This window comes from Artemia sp. Qi Xiang Cuo, chromosome 1 (genome assembly GCF_049724085.1).
Source record: "Artemia sp. Qi Xiang Cuo chromosome 1, ASM4972408v1, whole genome shotgun sequence".
NCBI classification, from domain to species: Eukaryota; Metazoa; Arthropoda; class Branchiopoda; order Anostraca; family Artemiidae; genus Artemia; species Artemia sp. Qi Xiang Cuo.
Genome location: NC_142794.1, coordinates 52,487,427 through 52,505,275, shown reverse-complemented (window position 1 = coordinate 52,505,275; position 17,849 = coordinate 52,487,427). Strand labels below are relative to the sequence as shown.

General features: G+C 35.4%; 1 protein-coding gene across 1 annotated transcript in view; it reads left to right on the top strand.

Moving 5' to 3' along the window:
- Positions 1–11,741: 11,741 nt before the first annotated feature.
- Positions 11,742–17,849, top strand: part of LOC148956455 (sialin-like) — a 59,846-nt gene continuing 53,738 nt past the window's right edge. Inside the window, exon 1 of the mRNA XM_089108306.1 lies at positions 11,742–11,907. Within this exon, the coding sequence (XP_088964432.1) occupies positions 11,904–11,907 (4 nt within the window). The 5' untranslated portion in view covers positions 11,742–11,903. The remainder of the gene's footprint in view (positions 11,908–17,849) is intronic.

The window sequence follows — 17,849 nt, the reverse complement described above, 5'->3', positions numbered from 1 at the left end:
CACACCATCAGATTCAGCGTATCAATGAACCCTATTATAGAGATTTCAGGCTCATATCTGCAAAAACATATAATTTTTTTTTATTTTTGCCAGAAGAAAAATCATGGATGCGGGTTTATTTGTTTGTTTATTTTTTTTCCCAGGGATGATTGTTTCGCCCCAGTGGGCCTAGAACCTCGGAAGATGGCTCATTCTAACGGAAAAGAAAAGTTCTAGTGCCCTTTTTCAGAGACCAAAATATTGGAGGGCAACTAGGCCCCCTTCCACGCCACGTTTTTCCCAAAAGATAGATTTTTTATTCAGCATAGTTGAAAGGCCCATTAACAATGTCTTTGGAGAAAAAATGACCTCTACAGCCCGGGAAAGGTTTTTAAGTTATAAAATTTGTCCATTGTTTCATTTGTTATTGAGAAGTATGCTTACATTTTTCGGTGGGGAGGGGAGAACAGATTTTCTGCTGGGAGAATTTTCCATGGAGAGAGTAGTTTCCAGAGGGTAAACTTTTCGAGGGAAATATTACTCCGGGTGAATTTGCAAGAATTCACTTTCTCTTGACCGATTCAATTTTACGCGTGGAGATGTTAAGGGTAATTGTCCGGGATAAATTTTTGACAGGATGGAATTGTCCAGAGGACATTTATATGGGGAGGGAGATTCTTCTGTTGAGGTGGAGCCAGGTACTCTGGCGCTATTTAAAAAAACATCAGAAATTAAATAAAAAAACAAGTTTTTTCAACTGAAAGTAAGGATCAACATTAAAACTTAAAACGAACAGAAATTAATTGGCATATGAGGGGGTTACCCCCTCCTCTACCCCTCGCTCTTTACGCTAAAGTTAAAATTTTGTCCCAATTCTTTAAAAACGACTCCTGAAATACAAGGGTCGTTCGGCACTTTTTTAAAGTGCCGAAAAACTGTAGCATTAAGAGAAAGGTGTTTAGGATGGGGACAACCCCCCTCATATACGTAACTTCTGTCGGTTTTAGGTTTTAATGTTGCTCCTTACTTTTAGTTGCAAAACAAATTTTGTTATTTCTGATCGTTTTTTAAATAGCGCCAGAATACCTGGCTCCACTTCCACAGAAAAATCCCCCTCCCCATAGAAATATCCTCTGGACAATTTATTCATGTCGAAAATTTATCCTGGACATTTACCCTTAACATCTCCACGCGTAAAATTGAATCGGTAAAGAGAAATTGATTTTCTTTTTTTTTGCTCCAACCAATCATATAGAAAAAACGTTTGCGGAAAACTGGTTAGGGGTCACTCAGTCACAAATCAGAACTTATATTTTTCCTTATTGAGGGTCAAAATCTATTGCCAGGCAGTCAACAATGGGGCAACCCACATTTTTCCATGTTTTTTCCCTATTCTGCTATCTTTCCTTCGGTTTCCTTATTTACACTTTATAATCCCAAATTTACAAGGGGGGGATGGCCCTCCTCTATCCCCCCTGTCGGTGCCCATGAGGAACCGTGATTCATTTTTTAGATGGGGGGGGGGGTTGTAGATGCTTCAAATAACACAGTTTAATGCCTAAATAAGTAGTAACCTATCTAGTACTTCTAATTACACATACAATTACACATGAATTGCGCAAGGAAAACCCATGCCTGAGACATTAAACTTACGCGTGAACATTTTAAAAGTTGGCAAGGTTTTTTTTGATAAGAATTGCACAATGAATGTATCGTTTGACGTGGGCATTTTTTATGAACCAATCAGAGGCAGCGATTGTTATTCAATATACGATAACTTGATTTTTGGTTGGGGTTTAAATAAAAGAAATGGTTTTCATTTCAGTTCATATTAGCAACACAATTTAATTCAGAGAGACTAGTCCATTTGAGAAGATATTGGTAAAGAAAAAAAATGAGTGGAGAATCTACATTATTTGAGACTAAGTTAGAGCCGACCGTAGTAGTAACAATTAGTGAGTGCCCAATGTGATTGTTCAAATAAATTCTGGCTGTAGACTATACCTTTAATGGGACATTATGTATGCTAAATATATTATATCGTTAAGCAAGTTTGGGCAGTAGGAGCAGCTAATTTTGTCTGGAAAAGTGAATATTCTCCATATAAATAAACTTTAGTCAGTATTAGATGTCTTATCGAAATATATTGATGAGAACAAAATGCATCAGTGAATATTACTATTGTAATTATGTTCAATAAAATTGTTTCTAAATCAAAGGTATTTTTCTTTCTATAGTAGACTAGCGTATATTTTCTAAAGTATAAGAAATTCTGGTTAGTCTGAAATTGGTTGTGAGAGTGTTAGGACTCTAAAAAATTGATAGATTTGAGAAAGAGCGAATCTTGGGGAATCTAGTGTTTATGGAAAAACATTTGATTCTAGAAGACGATTTTCTAGAGCTGTCTATTCAAAGGAAGATGTTTTCTCAGGGAGTACTTGTCGATATAATGAAAACTGATTCTCCATCATTAGACTATTGTATGAAGTTTTTACGCCAGGTTCCAACTGCATTTACACAATTTATTGATATATTGATCACGACACGGCAAAATGATATTGTGGATATGCTTTTAAACATTAGTTTAGAAATTTAGAACTTTTTTCATGAAAAAGATGTTGCTCAAGGATGATTTACTCCTCTCTCTCTATCTCAGACAATTTTTGTCGTTGCTAGCTCAGATTCATTGTGGCAGTGAGAGTGTCAACACATGAAAAAATGATCCATACATGTCCGCTATGATTGTACACACCGTGCAGCTGGTCATCATGTGAGAATTGCAGAATGATTGATGAGTATGATGAAAAGTGTAGATTATGCAACCCGTGTAAATCGCATAGAGGATATGCTGTACAAATTAAAGATTGTAATTCATGTCTTGAAGAGGTGTGTGACTCATCCTAGAGGCCACCTATGCTCCAAATGTCACTATAAAACATGTAATTAGAATGAATAAGCATACCACGGCACAAATTTAAAGTATATTAACCGTGATTTTATGGTAGTACAATAAAATTGGTATCGTCGTGGTTTTAGATTGTTCTGGGACGAGGAGCCGGGTCAGCGACTCCGCTGCTCGGACGAACAAAGAATATATATTCTACGTACTTACTGTGATGATAATGAATCTAAGTATTATAAGCCTATAGGCTTTTATTTGGCGGTGACGGAAAGTGATTGAACACTTGAGGACACTGTTTGTGAAATTGCTTCAAATAAGCAAATTGAAACATGTTAATTCTATAGAATGAATGAGAATAGTATCATTGACTATACAAAGAGGTATGACAAGAGTGGAGTCACACTCTACTGTAGAAAATGTGAGCCTGACATTGCACTACATCAGGATCAGTACACTGTGAATTAAGATGATATATCTGCACTAGTTGTTGTCGACAAATACCTATACCTAGTAGAAGATGAAATCTAAAAAGTAGAAAAGTCGGTTTATCATGTATATAAATTTTTATTAATAAACAAATTGGAACTGTACATAAAAACAGCAAAGACATATTGCTTTCTAACGTTGATATCACACAAATTGTGTGCATCCCCCCTATATTTACTCCCTCTCGAAGTACTTTCCTGCAACGAATTATCATTATTGAAGATCTTACTCCTACTTTTGTTCCGAGCACAATCATCAATTTCTCACTTGCAAACCCAACACATTTTAGAATTTTTAATGGTCACTATGTCATCTGGTGATAAGAGCATAGGATAGTTTGTGTAAAGAAGGTGCAAAATTGCACCATTCACAGTTTTGATTAGACTGACCAATGCCGAGCGCATAAAGTCTTAAGCGTCACCCGACATCTCAACTACATCAAGCACTTGCATGGTATTATTAGAATCTCGTTGCGCGTGAGCGTAAGAGACCCCTATGGCTTCAGGTATTTTAAAACGATTTGAATTTAACGGATCTCACACGTCTGTCAGATTATCTTTGCATTGCAAAGGGATCTTATTGCTTTACAGGAGCTTGTTTTGGAAATTTTTAAAATATAAGATCGCTCTTTCTCCACTTACCATTTCCAGAACCTGGTATCCATGACGTTTACAGTGTTTCATGTGATTCTCTAACTCTAAGACAGTCCGTAACCTTGAAAGATATGTTGGACATTAATAACACACCACCTCACGGCTAACCTTCCCTTAAAACCCAACGAGTATCTTTCATCAGATTGAAACGACAAATTAAATCAGGGTCTGTGTTTGGAGGTCATAGAAGCCACACCCAATTTTCCACTGATTCAATTGAAGGAGCCCGCACTGGAAATAATACACCCTTCTTTTCGGAACGCTGACCCTCTTCAAATTTGGTTTCATGCTGTATCACCCTGACACCAATCTTTAAATATGCATTAACCCACTCAAAAGTATCTATTCCTTTTAGTATTATGGGAAATTGACAATCTAAACAATTAAAATCTACTTTGGGGAACTTTGAACCCTCCCTACCATTAACTACCATTTCATCAAACTTTGTCCTCGATGTATCTTTTTTAAGCGGTCTCTGTGCTGAAATCAAAAACGCATACTTGAAACACTGTAGCCTCATATCGAAATAGATTCATTGTATCTCCCGAGACCCTTCTAAATATGGCCGATAATTTGTAACTATAGCCCTCTCCCCATGTCCACCTCTTACAATAAAATCCTTTTTAAACCTACATATATTAACATTTAAACTTTCAATAAATAAAACCACCGACCCACAACCCCTTGTATAATAAAGCTTCAGCTTGATTCGAATAATACTAACCGAAATAAGAAAAACAATCTCGAAATTTGATAGAAGCAGGTAAATCTCCCACAAAACTGTTGGCCCGTACTTCGAATGGAGCTCATTTGCAATTTCATTTAAAAAAAATATTTGTAGTGCTATTGATGCTTTTAAACTGATCCCAACCCCCACGCCCCAATCTATTGTTAAAGAATTGCTTGAGTCTTATTATTATATGAATTTTTAATGGCCGAGGGTTCTGTTATTATATCCCCCGACACTAGAGAGTTGAAGGGGTCACCGAAATTTGCGCAGTGGACCTTTGTTTGGTGCAAGGCAGAGTTGGAAAGAAAAAAATCTGGAAGAGGGGATACTTGTGTTGCTGTTGTTGTTGTATTACTACTACTAGTACTAGCTATATCACTAAATGGAAATGTGGGGGGTGACACAGAATTGTCAATAGCACCACCATCCCCAGACATCTGATCGAGCCAACCTGTATTTACCTGTGTTGGAATTTCGTTATGAGGATCCAGTTCAGTCGCATTCGTAACACATCCGAACTGCCCATGAATAAAATTATCTGCCTCCTTCATGTCCTCAATCAGTTTAATATAACAAGTTAAATCGTCTAGGCTAACCATATCCCCAAAAACATTATTAGAAAAAACCCTATGCTACTCCATATTATCCAAAACTAATGTAGAGTCGTCACTGAACTCCGTTGGTGGTGATAGAATTGGTCCAGTAAATGCTGATGTCTCATCACTCAATGGCGGTGCTAAATCATTAATCTATAGAAAAAAGGTTTTATTTTCTATGTGAAATAAGCATTATTTCATAAAGAAAAATCATGTTCATTTTTTTCTATACCACCCATAAAACTCAATTCCTCCTAGAATTATTTAAACTAAATACTTTTTGCTTAAAGCATTATTTACAGAACAAATGCATAATAAATTACAAATTTTGTTAGTAAAATAGACACCAACACACAATAAAATAGTGAAAATCATTACGTTGTTATTGAATTTGCAATATTCATTATACTATCTCCATGAATTATCGGGTAGACAAAAAAATAAGCGGCGCATGCACCGCTCACACACATACACAAAGACACACGCACACACACAAACACACACACACACGCACATGCACACACACATACACACACACACGCACACACACACACACACACACACACATGCGCACACACGCTGAAATATTCTTACATGTTGAAATTATGTTTCTAGCCCCTATATATATATATATATATATATATATATATATATATATATATATATATATATATATATATATATATATATATATATATATATATATATATATATATATATATATATATATATATATATATATATATTCCATTAGCCTATAAGTAATTATGTCTCTGAAGTCAGATAGAAACGCGCTGCGGAAACAAATTATAGGACGTCAGAATTTCTACTTCAAAAATTCTTAATTTTCTCATAACTTTTGATGGATTAAGTTAAACGAAATGATTTAAAGATATTCAAAATCAGCATTAAAATACAATTCAGTTGATATGTACATTGAAAAAATTTCACCACCCGGATGAAACATAAGAAATATTGACTTGTATATATATGCCATTAAATCGTTACGTAGATATTGAATTTACACCATATCAATGAATTATAGAGTAAATGTAGCGTATGTCCCGCTCACACACACAAACACACAGATATAGGCACACACGCGCACATACAACAAAAATTATGCTAATATTGAGTTTTCAATATTCATTATAATGACTCCTTTAATTATCAAGTAGACACGGTGCATGCACCGCACACACACACAAACAAACACACAAACACCCGCACACGCACACACGCACACACACACACACACTGTTGAATTTGCAATATTCATTATACTATCTCCATGAATTATCGGGTAGACAGAAAAAAAAGCGGCGCATGCACCGCTCACACACTCCTTCAAATAGACTTGGGAAAAAGAATCATTAGCGAGAAATAATATTTGAAAACTCATATTTAAATTTGCAGCTTGCATGTTGAAAGTTGTAGGGGCCACATAATTCTCGCCTTGCATTGGTCGTGAAGGGCCCGGCAATGCTTGAGTAGGAGTGACCTCACAATCTTGTTCAGCAGCAGTAACGTTATGAGAAAGCCCATTTCCTCTTGAATTTTCTTCCAGGTTGCATAGTGGTCTGTATAGAGCTGACACTGGCATGAGAGGGTCCCGGCTGATCCAGAGAACTTGTAACAGAGCTAGCATATCTGATGATGGATGGTCTTGCAACTTGCATCGATGTGGTATCACCCCATCCAGGTCTTTTTTCGGGGGGAGAGTGATTGTAGGAATCTTCCTCCTCCTTTAAAAGGAAGAAAAATTTAGTAAGGAAATAATAATAACCTCCCTTTTACAGATAAATTGTCCTCTAAAGTTTATTCTGATGTTTGTAATGCTATAACTATAAGCACTTTAGAAATATTTAAAAAGAAAAGCTTTTAAAGTAAAATTTTGGAAAATTTTTAGTTTGGGGGAAGGGGGATTTCAAAAACATCTCCCCATAATATAATTTGACCTATAAAGTCAATTATGATATTTCTAGCACTCTATATCTATTAGCACTTTAGAAATATTTAAAAAAGCTTCTAAAATAAAATTTTGAGTTTGGGGGGAAGGGGGATTTCAAAAACATCTTGCCATAAAATAATTTGGCCTATAATGTCGATTCTGATATTTGTAGGAGTCTATGTCTTAGCGCTTTAGAAATATTAAAAAAAATACTTCTAAAGTAAAATTTTGGAAAATTTTGAGTTTGGGGGGAAGGGGGATTTAAAAACATCTCCCCATAATATAATTTGCCCTATAAAATCAATTCTGATATTTGTAACAGTTTAGAAATATTTAAAAAGGCTTCTAAAATAAAATTTTGAGTTTCGGGGGCAGGGGGATTTCAAAAACATCTTACCATAAAATAGCTTGGCCTATAAAGTCGATTCTGATATTTGTAGGAGTCTATGTCTTAGCACTTTACAAATATTTAAAAAAAAGCTTCTAAAGTAAAATTTTGGAAAATATTGAGTTTGGGGGGAAGGGGGATTTCAGAAACATCTTGCCATAAAATAGCTTGGCTTATAAAGCCAATTCTGATATTTGTAGGAGTCTATGTCTTAGCGCTTTATAAATATTTAAAAAGGCTTCTAAAATAAAATTTTGAGTTTGGGGGGCGGGGGGATTTCAAAAACATTTTGCCATAAAATAGCTTGGCCTATAAAGCCGATTCTGATATTTGTAGGAGTCTGTATCTTAGCGCTTTAGAAATATTTAAAAAAGCTTCTAAAGTAAAAGTTTGGAAAATTTTAGTTTGGGGGGAAGGGGGATTTCAAAAACATCTCCCCATAATATAATTTGCCCTATAAAATCAATTCTGATATTTGTAGCACTCTATATCTATTAGCACTTTAGAAATATTTAAAAAGGCTTCTAAAATAAAATTTTGAGTTTGGGGGGCAGGGGGATTTCAAAAACATCTTGCCATAAAATAGCTTGGCCTATAAAGTCGATTCTGATATTTGTAGGAGTCTATGTCTTAGCGCTTTAGAAATATTTAAAAAAAGCTTCTAAAGTAAAATTTTGGAAAATTTTGAGTTTGGAGGGAAGGGGGATTTCAAAAACACCTACCCATGATATAATTTGCTCTACAAAATCAATTCTGATATTTGTAGCACTCTATACCTATTAGCGATATGTAAATATCTAAAATGGCTTGTAAAATAAAATTTTGAGTTTGGAGGGCAGGGGGGTTTAAAAAATATCTTTCCATAAAATAGCTTTGCCTATAATGTCTATTCTGATATTTGTTGGAGTCTATGTATTAGCACTTTAGAAATATTTAAAAAAAAGCTTCTAAAGTAAAATTTTGGAAAATTTTGAGTATGGGGGAAGGGGGATTTCAAAAACATCTTGCCATAAAATAGCTTGGTTTATAAAGCCGATTCTGATATTTGTAGGAGTCTATGTCTTAGCGCTTTAGAAATATTTAAAAAGGCTTCTAAAATAAAATTTTGAGTTTGGGGGGGGAGGGGGATGTCAAAAACATCTTGCCATAAAATAGCTTGGCTTATAAATCCGATTCTGATATTTGTAGGAGTCCATGTCTTAGCGCCTTAGAAATATTTAAAAAAGCTTCTAAAGTAAAATTTTGGAAAATTTTGAGTTTGGGGGGAAGGGGGATTTCAAAAAATTAGTGCATAAAGAATTCCCTCCTCCCTCCTCCCTTACTTTCCATGCGATGAAATAGTTTTTTTTTTTTTTTCACATCGTAAAACCTTCTTAATCATGGGATACAATAGAAAATAAAATATATTTCATTTAATTAGGCTAGAATACAATTTTATATCTTTGTCAAGGAACATCCATGCTGCTAATTCATTAAGCATATGCCATTAATTTATGGTAGCAAGAGCGTGTGAAATTTGATTCCCAAAACTGTCACTTCCATTGTAACACCGAAGCTTTCTATTCAAACCGGAAAAAGACAGCACATTTTAGATGGACGATGGGAAAAGGATATTTTTGAACGAAATAACTAAATTAAGGAATTATGGTTATAATAAAGCAATGGAGGAGGGGGTTTTTGTTTTGCATAATAGAAATAAGCATACTTAGCGTTTTCTATCGAATAGACTCTTTATATTTTAAGGGTTTGTATATTTGGAGGGGAGGGGGGCTAAGTCACCCTGAAATTTGAATAACTGGTAAAATACATTTTATCTGGAAATAGATCTGGTAAACTATACTCACATTGAAAATAGAAATATCCATTGTTTCAAAGTTAATAAAATTCAGTGTACTATGCTCGATATGTTAAAACATAATGGGAATTAAATTGTAGTGCATGAACATATCATACAGTATTTCATTGACGAATAAAAACGGATGTTACCTCGAAAAACCACTATGGTTGAGTTACATAATTTCGTGCATGCTCCCAAAACATGTTTGACTACTTTATAACATACCAGTTTTTTAAAAAAAAATTGTGCACGTGAACTCATGATGTACATTCATTGTGCAATTGATAACAATAGCAGAAAAAAACCTGTCTGCTTAAATTATATTATTACGACCATACTCTCAAAACACGTTTGACCACATTATACCGTCCCAAGTTTAAAAAAAACCTTGACTTTAGTTTCATAACATGCATTGTAGTGTGCCAACTTTTAAAATATTCACGCGTAAGTTTAATGTCTCATGCATGGGTTTTCCTTGCGCAATTCATGTGTAATTGTATGCGTAATTAGAAGTACTAGATAGGTTACTGCTTAAATATCTGAACTCTCATTGAGCCTTCAAATAAATAATGAAAGAATTTGGGGAAAGCGTAGGGATGGTCATTTAATCCCTTTTTATTCTTGGGAATATTTTAGGTGCACGCCTTTACTATTGGTGCTATGGGTAATAGTGCCCCTCCAATTGCGACAATCTTTTTCTAAGTAGCACGATGCATTATATTTACCTGCCTACTGGCATAGAGGTAGAAAAGGAACGGCGGGACCTCATTAGCTCTGCCATGAAATTTCTTTGGGTGGGGGTGCTACCAGAAGTTTTGCTTTCTGTGATTTTAAACGGTAATAGTTTTCCTATTCCTATAAAATCTTTCAATGTATTTAATTATATATACAATGTGTACATACCCAGTCGTAGAGACCGCGATGGTTCCATGTAGATGATCAAAAATCCCGCAGAATTTCTGTCCAGATGAACAGTAAGACCCCATTCTGTCTACCCTAAATTTTGTAATAAAAAAATTATTAAAATTTATTCAATAAAACTGATATTCATCGCAAAGTTTGGTTAATTACTCAACTGTTGTCCAAAACTTTAATTACAATCCAACCTTTTAAATCTAAATCAGGAAAATTAAAAAGACAGGACGGCACTAATCAGTTTACAATTACTGATAAACAACATGTATTATCAAGAAATGGGGGCCTAGGCGCCTGGTACCCCACTCAGATCTTGGTTAGGTTTGAGCATGATTTGAAAAAAAAAACTATAAGAAATTAAATAAAAAACACAAGTTTTTTCGGTACTCCTGTATTAAACGCACTCTGTTATATACTGCAATGGACCAGTCACGAAAGAAACTGGTTTTGACGGATTAATTTAAGACACCGCTATAGGGTAATACAATGTATAGCGTGGTTTTCATTGCGTATACGATATTTAAACTGTTGTTTTTTGGGGTTTAGGGGGGGGGACGTACCTAGGTTGGGTTAAGTTACGTAATAATATATACTATGTTTTACATCCCACCCCACCCCCTAATGTGCGAATATATAGCCCAAATTTGTTTCTAAACTATTATATATTCATCCTATTTTATTTTATTTCATTAGCATTAACCAAACTAGCAGTATATAAAAGAGTGCGTTTAATACGTGAGTACCGTTTTTTCAATACTTGTTTTTTTTTTTAAGTTTGACCTTTTGTACAATTTCTTTAAGAACGACCACTGAAACACAAGGACCATTGAATTAAAAAGATTTTTAAAAGTTCCTATAAAGGACTTTAGCGCAAAGAGCGAGGGGCTGTGGAGGTATATATCTATCTTTTTATCTTAAACGTATGCTTTATGATTTTACAATATCTGTTGTAGTGGAAGTGGTCGTGGAGGGAATGTCAAACACGGCATTTGACACTCTTGAGTTAAACGTTATTCCTGAAACTACTGTATTGGTACGTTATTCAATCTTTTCCAAAAGAAAATACTCTTGTTTTTTCTTGAAATAAAATGCCTTCTTTCCAGTTTTTCTTTTTTAAATCTATTCTGTATAGAAAGAGAGTCAGATTTTAAACATTTCCGGAAGCAATACTTTTAAGACGATATTTTAAGATCACGCTTATAAAGATTACTTAAAGCATACGCTATTTCGGAAACCTGTCTATAGACACGCTTTTATTTACTTTCAGATATGCACTTAGCCGTTAGCATGCAATGTCAATAACGATGAGTTCTGCGCCAGTCTTGACTCTTGATGTGTATCAGCTAGAGACAACGAAAATTGCTCCATATTTTATTACTTGTCATCCCAAGATAGAGAGGAAACAGAACCTTATGTTGGCTTCTCATCTATTTCATTGAATATTTTAGGATTTCTCATTAGTGAAAATGAGTAAGTTTTATTTCTATGTTATGTGCTGTTGCTATTATCATTGGTGACGTAATCGTAAAAATCCTTGTGCGGGGGGGGGGGCAAAGTTGGAGCCAATTTTCCCAAGTCAAGTGAAATTGACGATAAAAACTGAAAAATGAGTCATGTAGATCCATAAAGGCAAGGATATACTCAGGCCTGGATTTACCAATAGGCTCGGGCCTAGGGGTGCACAGTGCTAGAGGCGCAATAAATTATCACCGAGTGATTTTTCTCTTTAAAAAAAATAGACTGATGTGATTTATCTTCAAAGTGCCAGGTGCACTCCGTCGCCCCGCTACCTATTCACAGAAAAGTGATTTTTAAACAACACAGTACCTCCGTGGCCACTTATAAACTGTCAAATATCTCCCAGCCCAAGAATGGCAGCTGGGAATTCTGTATCACCTCACTCTTTCATTACTTTTTGCTCACCAGTTGCGTTCTTTTCAGTGCCTCCACTATCCCCAAATATTTAGGGATTTCCCCGAAAATCTCGCCAAAACGAAGCGGTAAAAACGCTTGGGTCTAGAAGCGTTACAGCTTTAAATCTGTCCCTGGACATACTAATGAAAACTAACCCTTTTCTCTGGATGCTTGAATTATGAAAGGTCTTAAGCCAAACTGGCCAGCCATGACAAAAAAAAACAACAAAGCAACTCAAGTTCTCACTGTTGTTGTTGTTGTTTGTTTGTAGCACTCCTGGGCAAGCTGCCCATTGTGCACGTCTCCATGATTTCATCAGACCCAGGAGGGATGAAGGTATTCCACTTAAAATTTTGGGATGTCCAGGGTTTTTTCGTTCATTACCATGGGCAAAATAATTTAAAAAAGCCATCTAGCTTTTGTCACTGTGTTTAGGGAGGGTTTTTTAATAATAACACGGCAAAAAAAAACCAAACACAAAAAAAAAAAAAAAAAAAACAATAAGCCAATATCAGGCTGTATTCAACAGTTCTCACTGTTGCTCTGGTGTTCTCACTAAAGTAACTCCATAACAGCATCTTTTCCCAACGTGGATCAGTTTGCGCCAATGGTATAATTTTTTTTTTTTGTGGTGGTGGTTTTATTGTTTTTTTTAGTTTTAACTTGTTTTTTTTTATCTTGTTCTTCTTCTGTCTTTCGTGCTGAAGACGCCTTGTTTGTGATTAAATAAAAAAAACGAGTTTTTTTTACTGAAAGTAAGGAGCGACATTAAAACTTAAAACGAACAGAAATTATTCCGTATATGAAAGGGGCTGTCCCCTCCTCAACGCCTCGCTCTTTTTGCTAAATTTTTTTATTGTTAAAAAAAAATAGAGTTGTGAGAAAGTCAAAATTTTGCGTCAAGAGCAAGGCGTTGAGGAGAGGACATCCCCTTTCATATACGGATTAATTTCTGTTTGTTTTAAGTTTTATTGTCGCTCCTTACTTTCAGTTAAAAAACTTGTTTTTTTTATTTAATTTTTGAACGTTTTTGAATAAATGCAGGTTTTGATTTTGGCTCACAGTACATGAATAATTAAAACAAAATTTTCATATTAGTTTACTTTTATTAGTAATAAATATACGTAACTTACGAATTAGCTTACGTAACGAACTTCTATATTCATATATTTTTAATACATATATTAGGGGGTTCGCCCCCTAGTCAATACCTTGCTCTTTAAGCGAAAGTTCAAATTTTGTTCCAATTCTTTAAAAATGTCTGCTTAATTACAAAGGCCGTTAATTAGAATAAATAGCTCTTATGAAAGTACTAAAAAATCTCTGGCTTAAAGAGTGAGGTATTGACTAGGGGGTGAACCCAATCATATATGTAATATTTTCTGTTCGTTTAAAGTTTTGATGTAGCTGCTGTTGCAGTTGAAAAACTTGTTGTTTTTTTTATATTTAATTTCTGATCTTTTTTTTAAATAATGCTGGGAAGTCCGACGTCCCCTTCATAGCAATGTCCCTTCCTCCATGAAAACTTCCTTCATGGAAAGATCCTCCTCCATAATCCCCGACCCCTGGCATGTACGCAGGAATTTGTTTCGGGGGGGGGGCAAATCCTTCAAACCCATTATTCTGTGAGAAAAATCAGAAAATTATGGGAAAATGAAAAAAATCGTGAGATTTCGGGGGGGGGGAGGGCCAGGCCTGGAGGCCCCCCTGCGTAAGTCCCTGTCCACCCCCCTCCCCCCACTACCAGGAAAAATCTCCCCTGAAAACGTCTGTACTGTATACTTCCCAATAACCAATACTATATGTTAACATTGGGTAACGTTCATAACTTTCAGCCCTCCTCCCGGGAACTTCGGGGGATTAAGTCATCCTAAAAGACATACTTATAATATTTTCGAACATGCTGAACAAAATGGCTATTTCAAAATTTTGATCAGGTGACTTTGGGAAAACAATGACCGTGGGAGGGGGCCTAGTTGCCCTCCATTCTTTTGGTCACTTAAAAAGGGCACTAGAACTTTTAATTTCCATTCCTATGAGCCCTCCCACGATATTCTAGGACCACTGGGTCGATACGATCACCCCTGGGAAAAAAAATAAAATAAACACGCACCCATGATATTTCTTCTGGCAAAAAATGCAAAATTCCACATTTTTTTAGATAGGAGCTTGAAACCTCTACAGTAGGGTTCACTGATACGCGGAATATGATGGTTTGATTTTCATTAAGGTTCTATAACTTTTAAGGGGTCTTTCTCCCTTTTTTCTAAAATCAGTCAAATTTGTCTCAGGCACGTAACTTTTCATAGGTGAGATTAAACTTGATGAATCTTATATATTTGAAATCAGCATTAAAATTCGATTCTTATGATTTATTTATTTGTACCTAAATAACATTTTCTAGAGTTTCCTCTACCATTGAGCCGGGTCCCAATAACCAGTACTATATGTTAACATTGGGAAGAGTTCATAACTTTCAGCCCTCCCCCTGGGGGCTTCGAGGGATTAAGTCATCTTAAAAGACATAGTTATAATATTGTCGACCATGTTGAACAAAATGGCTATCTCAAAATTTTGATCAGATGACTTTGGGAAAAAAATGAACGTGGGAGGGGGCCTAGTTGCCCTCTATTTTTTTAGGTCACTTAAAAAGGGCACTAGAACTTTTAATCTCCGTTCCAATGAGCCCTCCCACGATACTCTAGGACCACTGGGTCAATATGATCACCCCTGGGGAAAAAAAAAACAAAACAAATAAACATGCATCCGTGATCTTTCTTGTGACAAAAAATGGAAAATTCAACATTTTTGTAGATATGAAGTTGAAACCTCTACAGTAAGGTTCTGTGATACTCTGAATATGATGGTGTGATTTTCATTAACTTTCTTTAACTTTGAGGGGGTCTTTCCCCCTTTTTTCGAAAATCAGCCAAATTTTCTCAGCCGCGTAACTTTTGATAGGTAAATTTAAACTTGATGAAACCTATATATTTGAAATCAGAATTAAAATCTGATTATTTTGATGTATCAATTGGTATCAAAATTCTGTTTTTTAGAGTTTCGGTTACCATTGAGCCGGGTCGCTCCTTACTTACAGTTCGTTACCACGAACTGTTTGATACAGGCGAAATATCCGCGTTGTTTTGCATTTGTCTTTTCTTTTCTCTCCACTGGCCGCAGTCTTGTTTGTTTTTTTTTGTTTTTTTTTTCATTGAGATTTTTCTATTTGTTGGTTTTTTGCTTGAATTATGCATGCTTATGTTAGTTTTGAAAGGAATTTTGAAGAAACCAAAATTCAGCTGGGGGGGGGGGGGTCGGTGGGTGGACAAAATGGGGTATGGGTGCAAGCTGGGGTTGGGAAGTGGGGGCAGCTGCCCCCTGCCCCATATTAGTTTATGCCCCTGATTATCATGACTAATTTTCTTACTGATGAGAGCAGTTTCTCTTGAAGAGCAGGAGAGAGCAGTTTCTTTTCTTAGTGAAGAAGATATGCGACAACGACCAGCATAACGAATAAACAACAAAAGTGACACGTCGTGACTTAAAACTAAAGAATCACGTAATGATTATGTAAATGCATAATTATAGTATCAAATATTTGCAAGCCTGCTGCGAAAGTGAAGAATAAAGAAATATACGGTTACAAGACATGCGACAATGAGGACCAGAACTAATCAAAAACAAAATGGAGGAACAATGAATTATGTGGATAGATAGAATGTGTCAAATGAACGTGAAGAGCAAAGAATTGTATGGTTAGAAGACAAGTGACAGTAAGAATCAGAACGTGTAAAAATAAAAGTGAAGAAAAAAGAATTTGTGCAATTAGTTGACGTACTAAAGTGAGTATCAGAACGTGCCAAAAATGAAAGTGAAAAACGAAGAATTGTGAGGCTAGAAGGCGAGTGAAAGTGAGAATCAGAACGAGTCAAAATGAAAAATTAAACTGTTCGATTGAAGAAAAACCTTAAATAAAGACGTGAAAAAAGACGTAATTATATATCAAGAATGAAGCGGAAGGTGGTAGAACCACATCCAGCACCAAAAGACGTAGAAATCGGGTCAAATGTAACCGAAACACGAAGTAACCGAATTACAAAGTTATAATTTTACAAAGGTGCTACTTCTAATTTAAGGTCCATTTGATTCAACAGAGTACAAGCAACATGACATGATTTAACTGACAATGGTTGGAAATGATACTTCATTTTAACAACAAGAAGATATTTTTGACAAATATGACGAGATGTATCCAAAAAGCAAAGACAAAGGCCAGGGAAAAATATGTAAGGGGTTGCATAATGAGAATGAAGCACAAATAAGTGTTATTAGAAAACAAGCGAAAGTGAGAACCACAACAGCTAAATCAAAAGGCATGGAACAAACGACAACGAGAATCCCATTGAATTTTAAACGAAAATTTTGAACAGCAGTCTGTTTAAAATTTGGAAAAGACGTTTTTTTGTATCTATGACGTCTAAAGAAATTATATAAGATGGTGCATGAATATAAACGGCTAAAGCAAGAGGCGTGGGCAAAATATCTGAGGTAATTATGAATGAAAATGAACAACGAAATCTAGGATTATCAGGAAGAAGGAATTCAATTCACGCAAAAATCTTTTAATTCAATTGAAATTACTGATTTGACATCTCATGACTTATAACTAAAGAACAACGCAATGATTATTCCAAATTCGTTTAGAGCTTTAATTTTGGAAAAAATTCATATGGGTGACGTCATAGTTATGAGTTCCAGAAGAAAAAATATCTTATAAAATGGTCGATTCTTTCATGCATTGCAGAAAGGAGGAATTGATTCACGCCAGACTTTCTTAACTAGATTGTTTTTTATTATTTGACGCCTCATGTCTTAAAACGAACGAATAACGAATACATATACCCCCTTCAAGCGAAAAACTGTGTATTTATTTAGAACATCTTTTTTTTTAAATCATATGCCTTGCTAGTTTTTTTTTACCCAGGGTGGTTGCATCAAATCTAACCTGAAGCCATGACATCAAAAAGAAGTTCACATTATTTGCTGTTAGAAGACAAGCGACAACGAGAATCAGTATATACAAGCCTGCCGAGTGCTGGGGCCCAGCCTTGAAATCGGCGACATAGTTGTTTCCTTAAAAGTGGCCACAAAAAGTGATCCACATAGGTCACAATTTCAAGGAATAATTTGTGTTTTCTGGGCACTCGGCACGCTGCAGGCTTCTACATATAGATTCTCACTGTCGCTTGTCTTCTAAACGTAGACAACTTGAGTCTTTTCTTGATGTCGTGACGTCGAAGTGACTCTTAAGTTAGAAGTGGTATCTTTGTAAAATTACATATGGTTTTTGTTGGACCTTTAACTTTTGCCTCTGCTTGTCTTTTGTCATTATGAAAGACATATCGCCGATTCTTTGTTTCTTTTAATTGTTCAGATGGTGGGACAAAAACTTCTTTTTCTTCCAACGATTTATCTAGTCCAGGTTTTTGATTTTACAG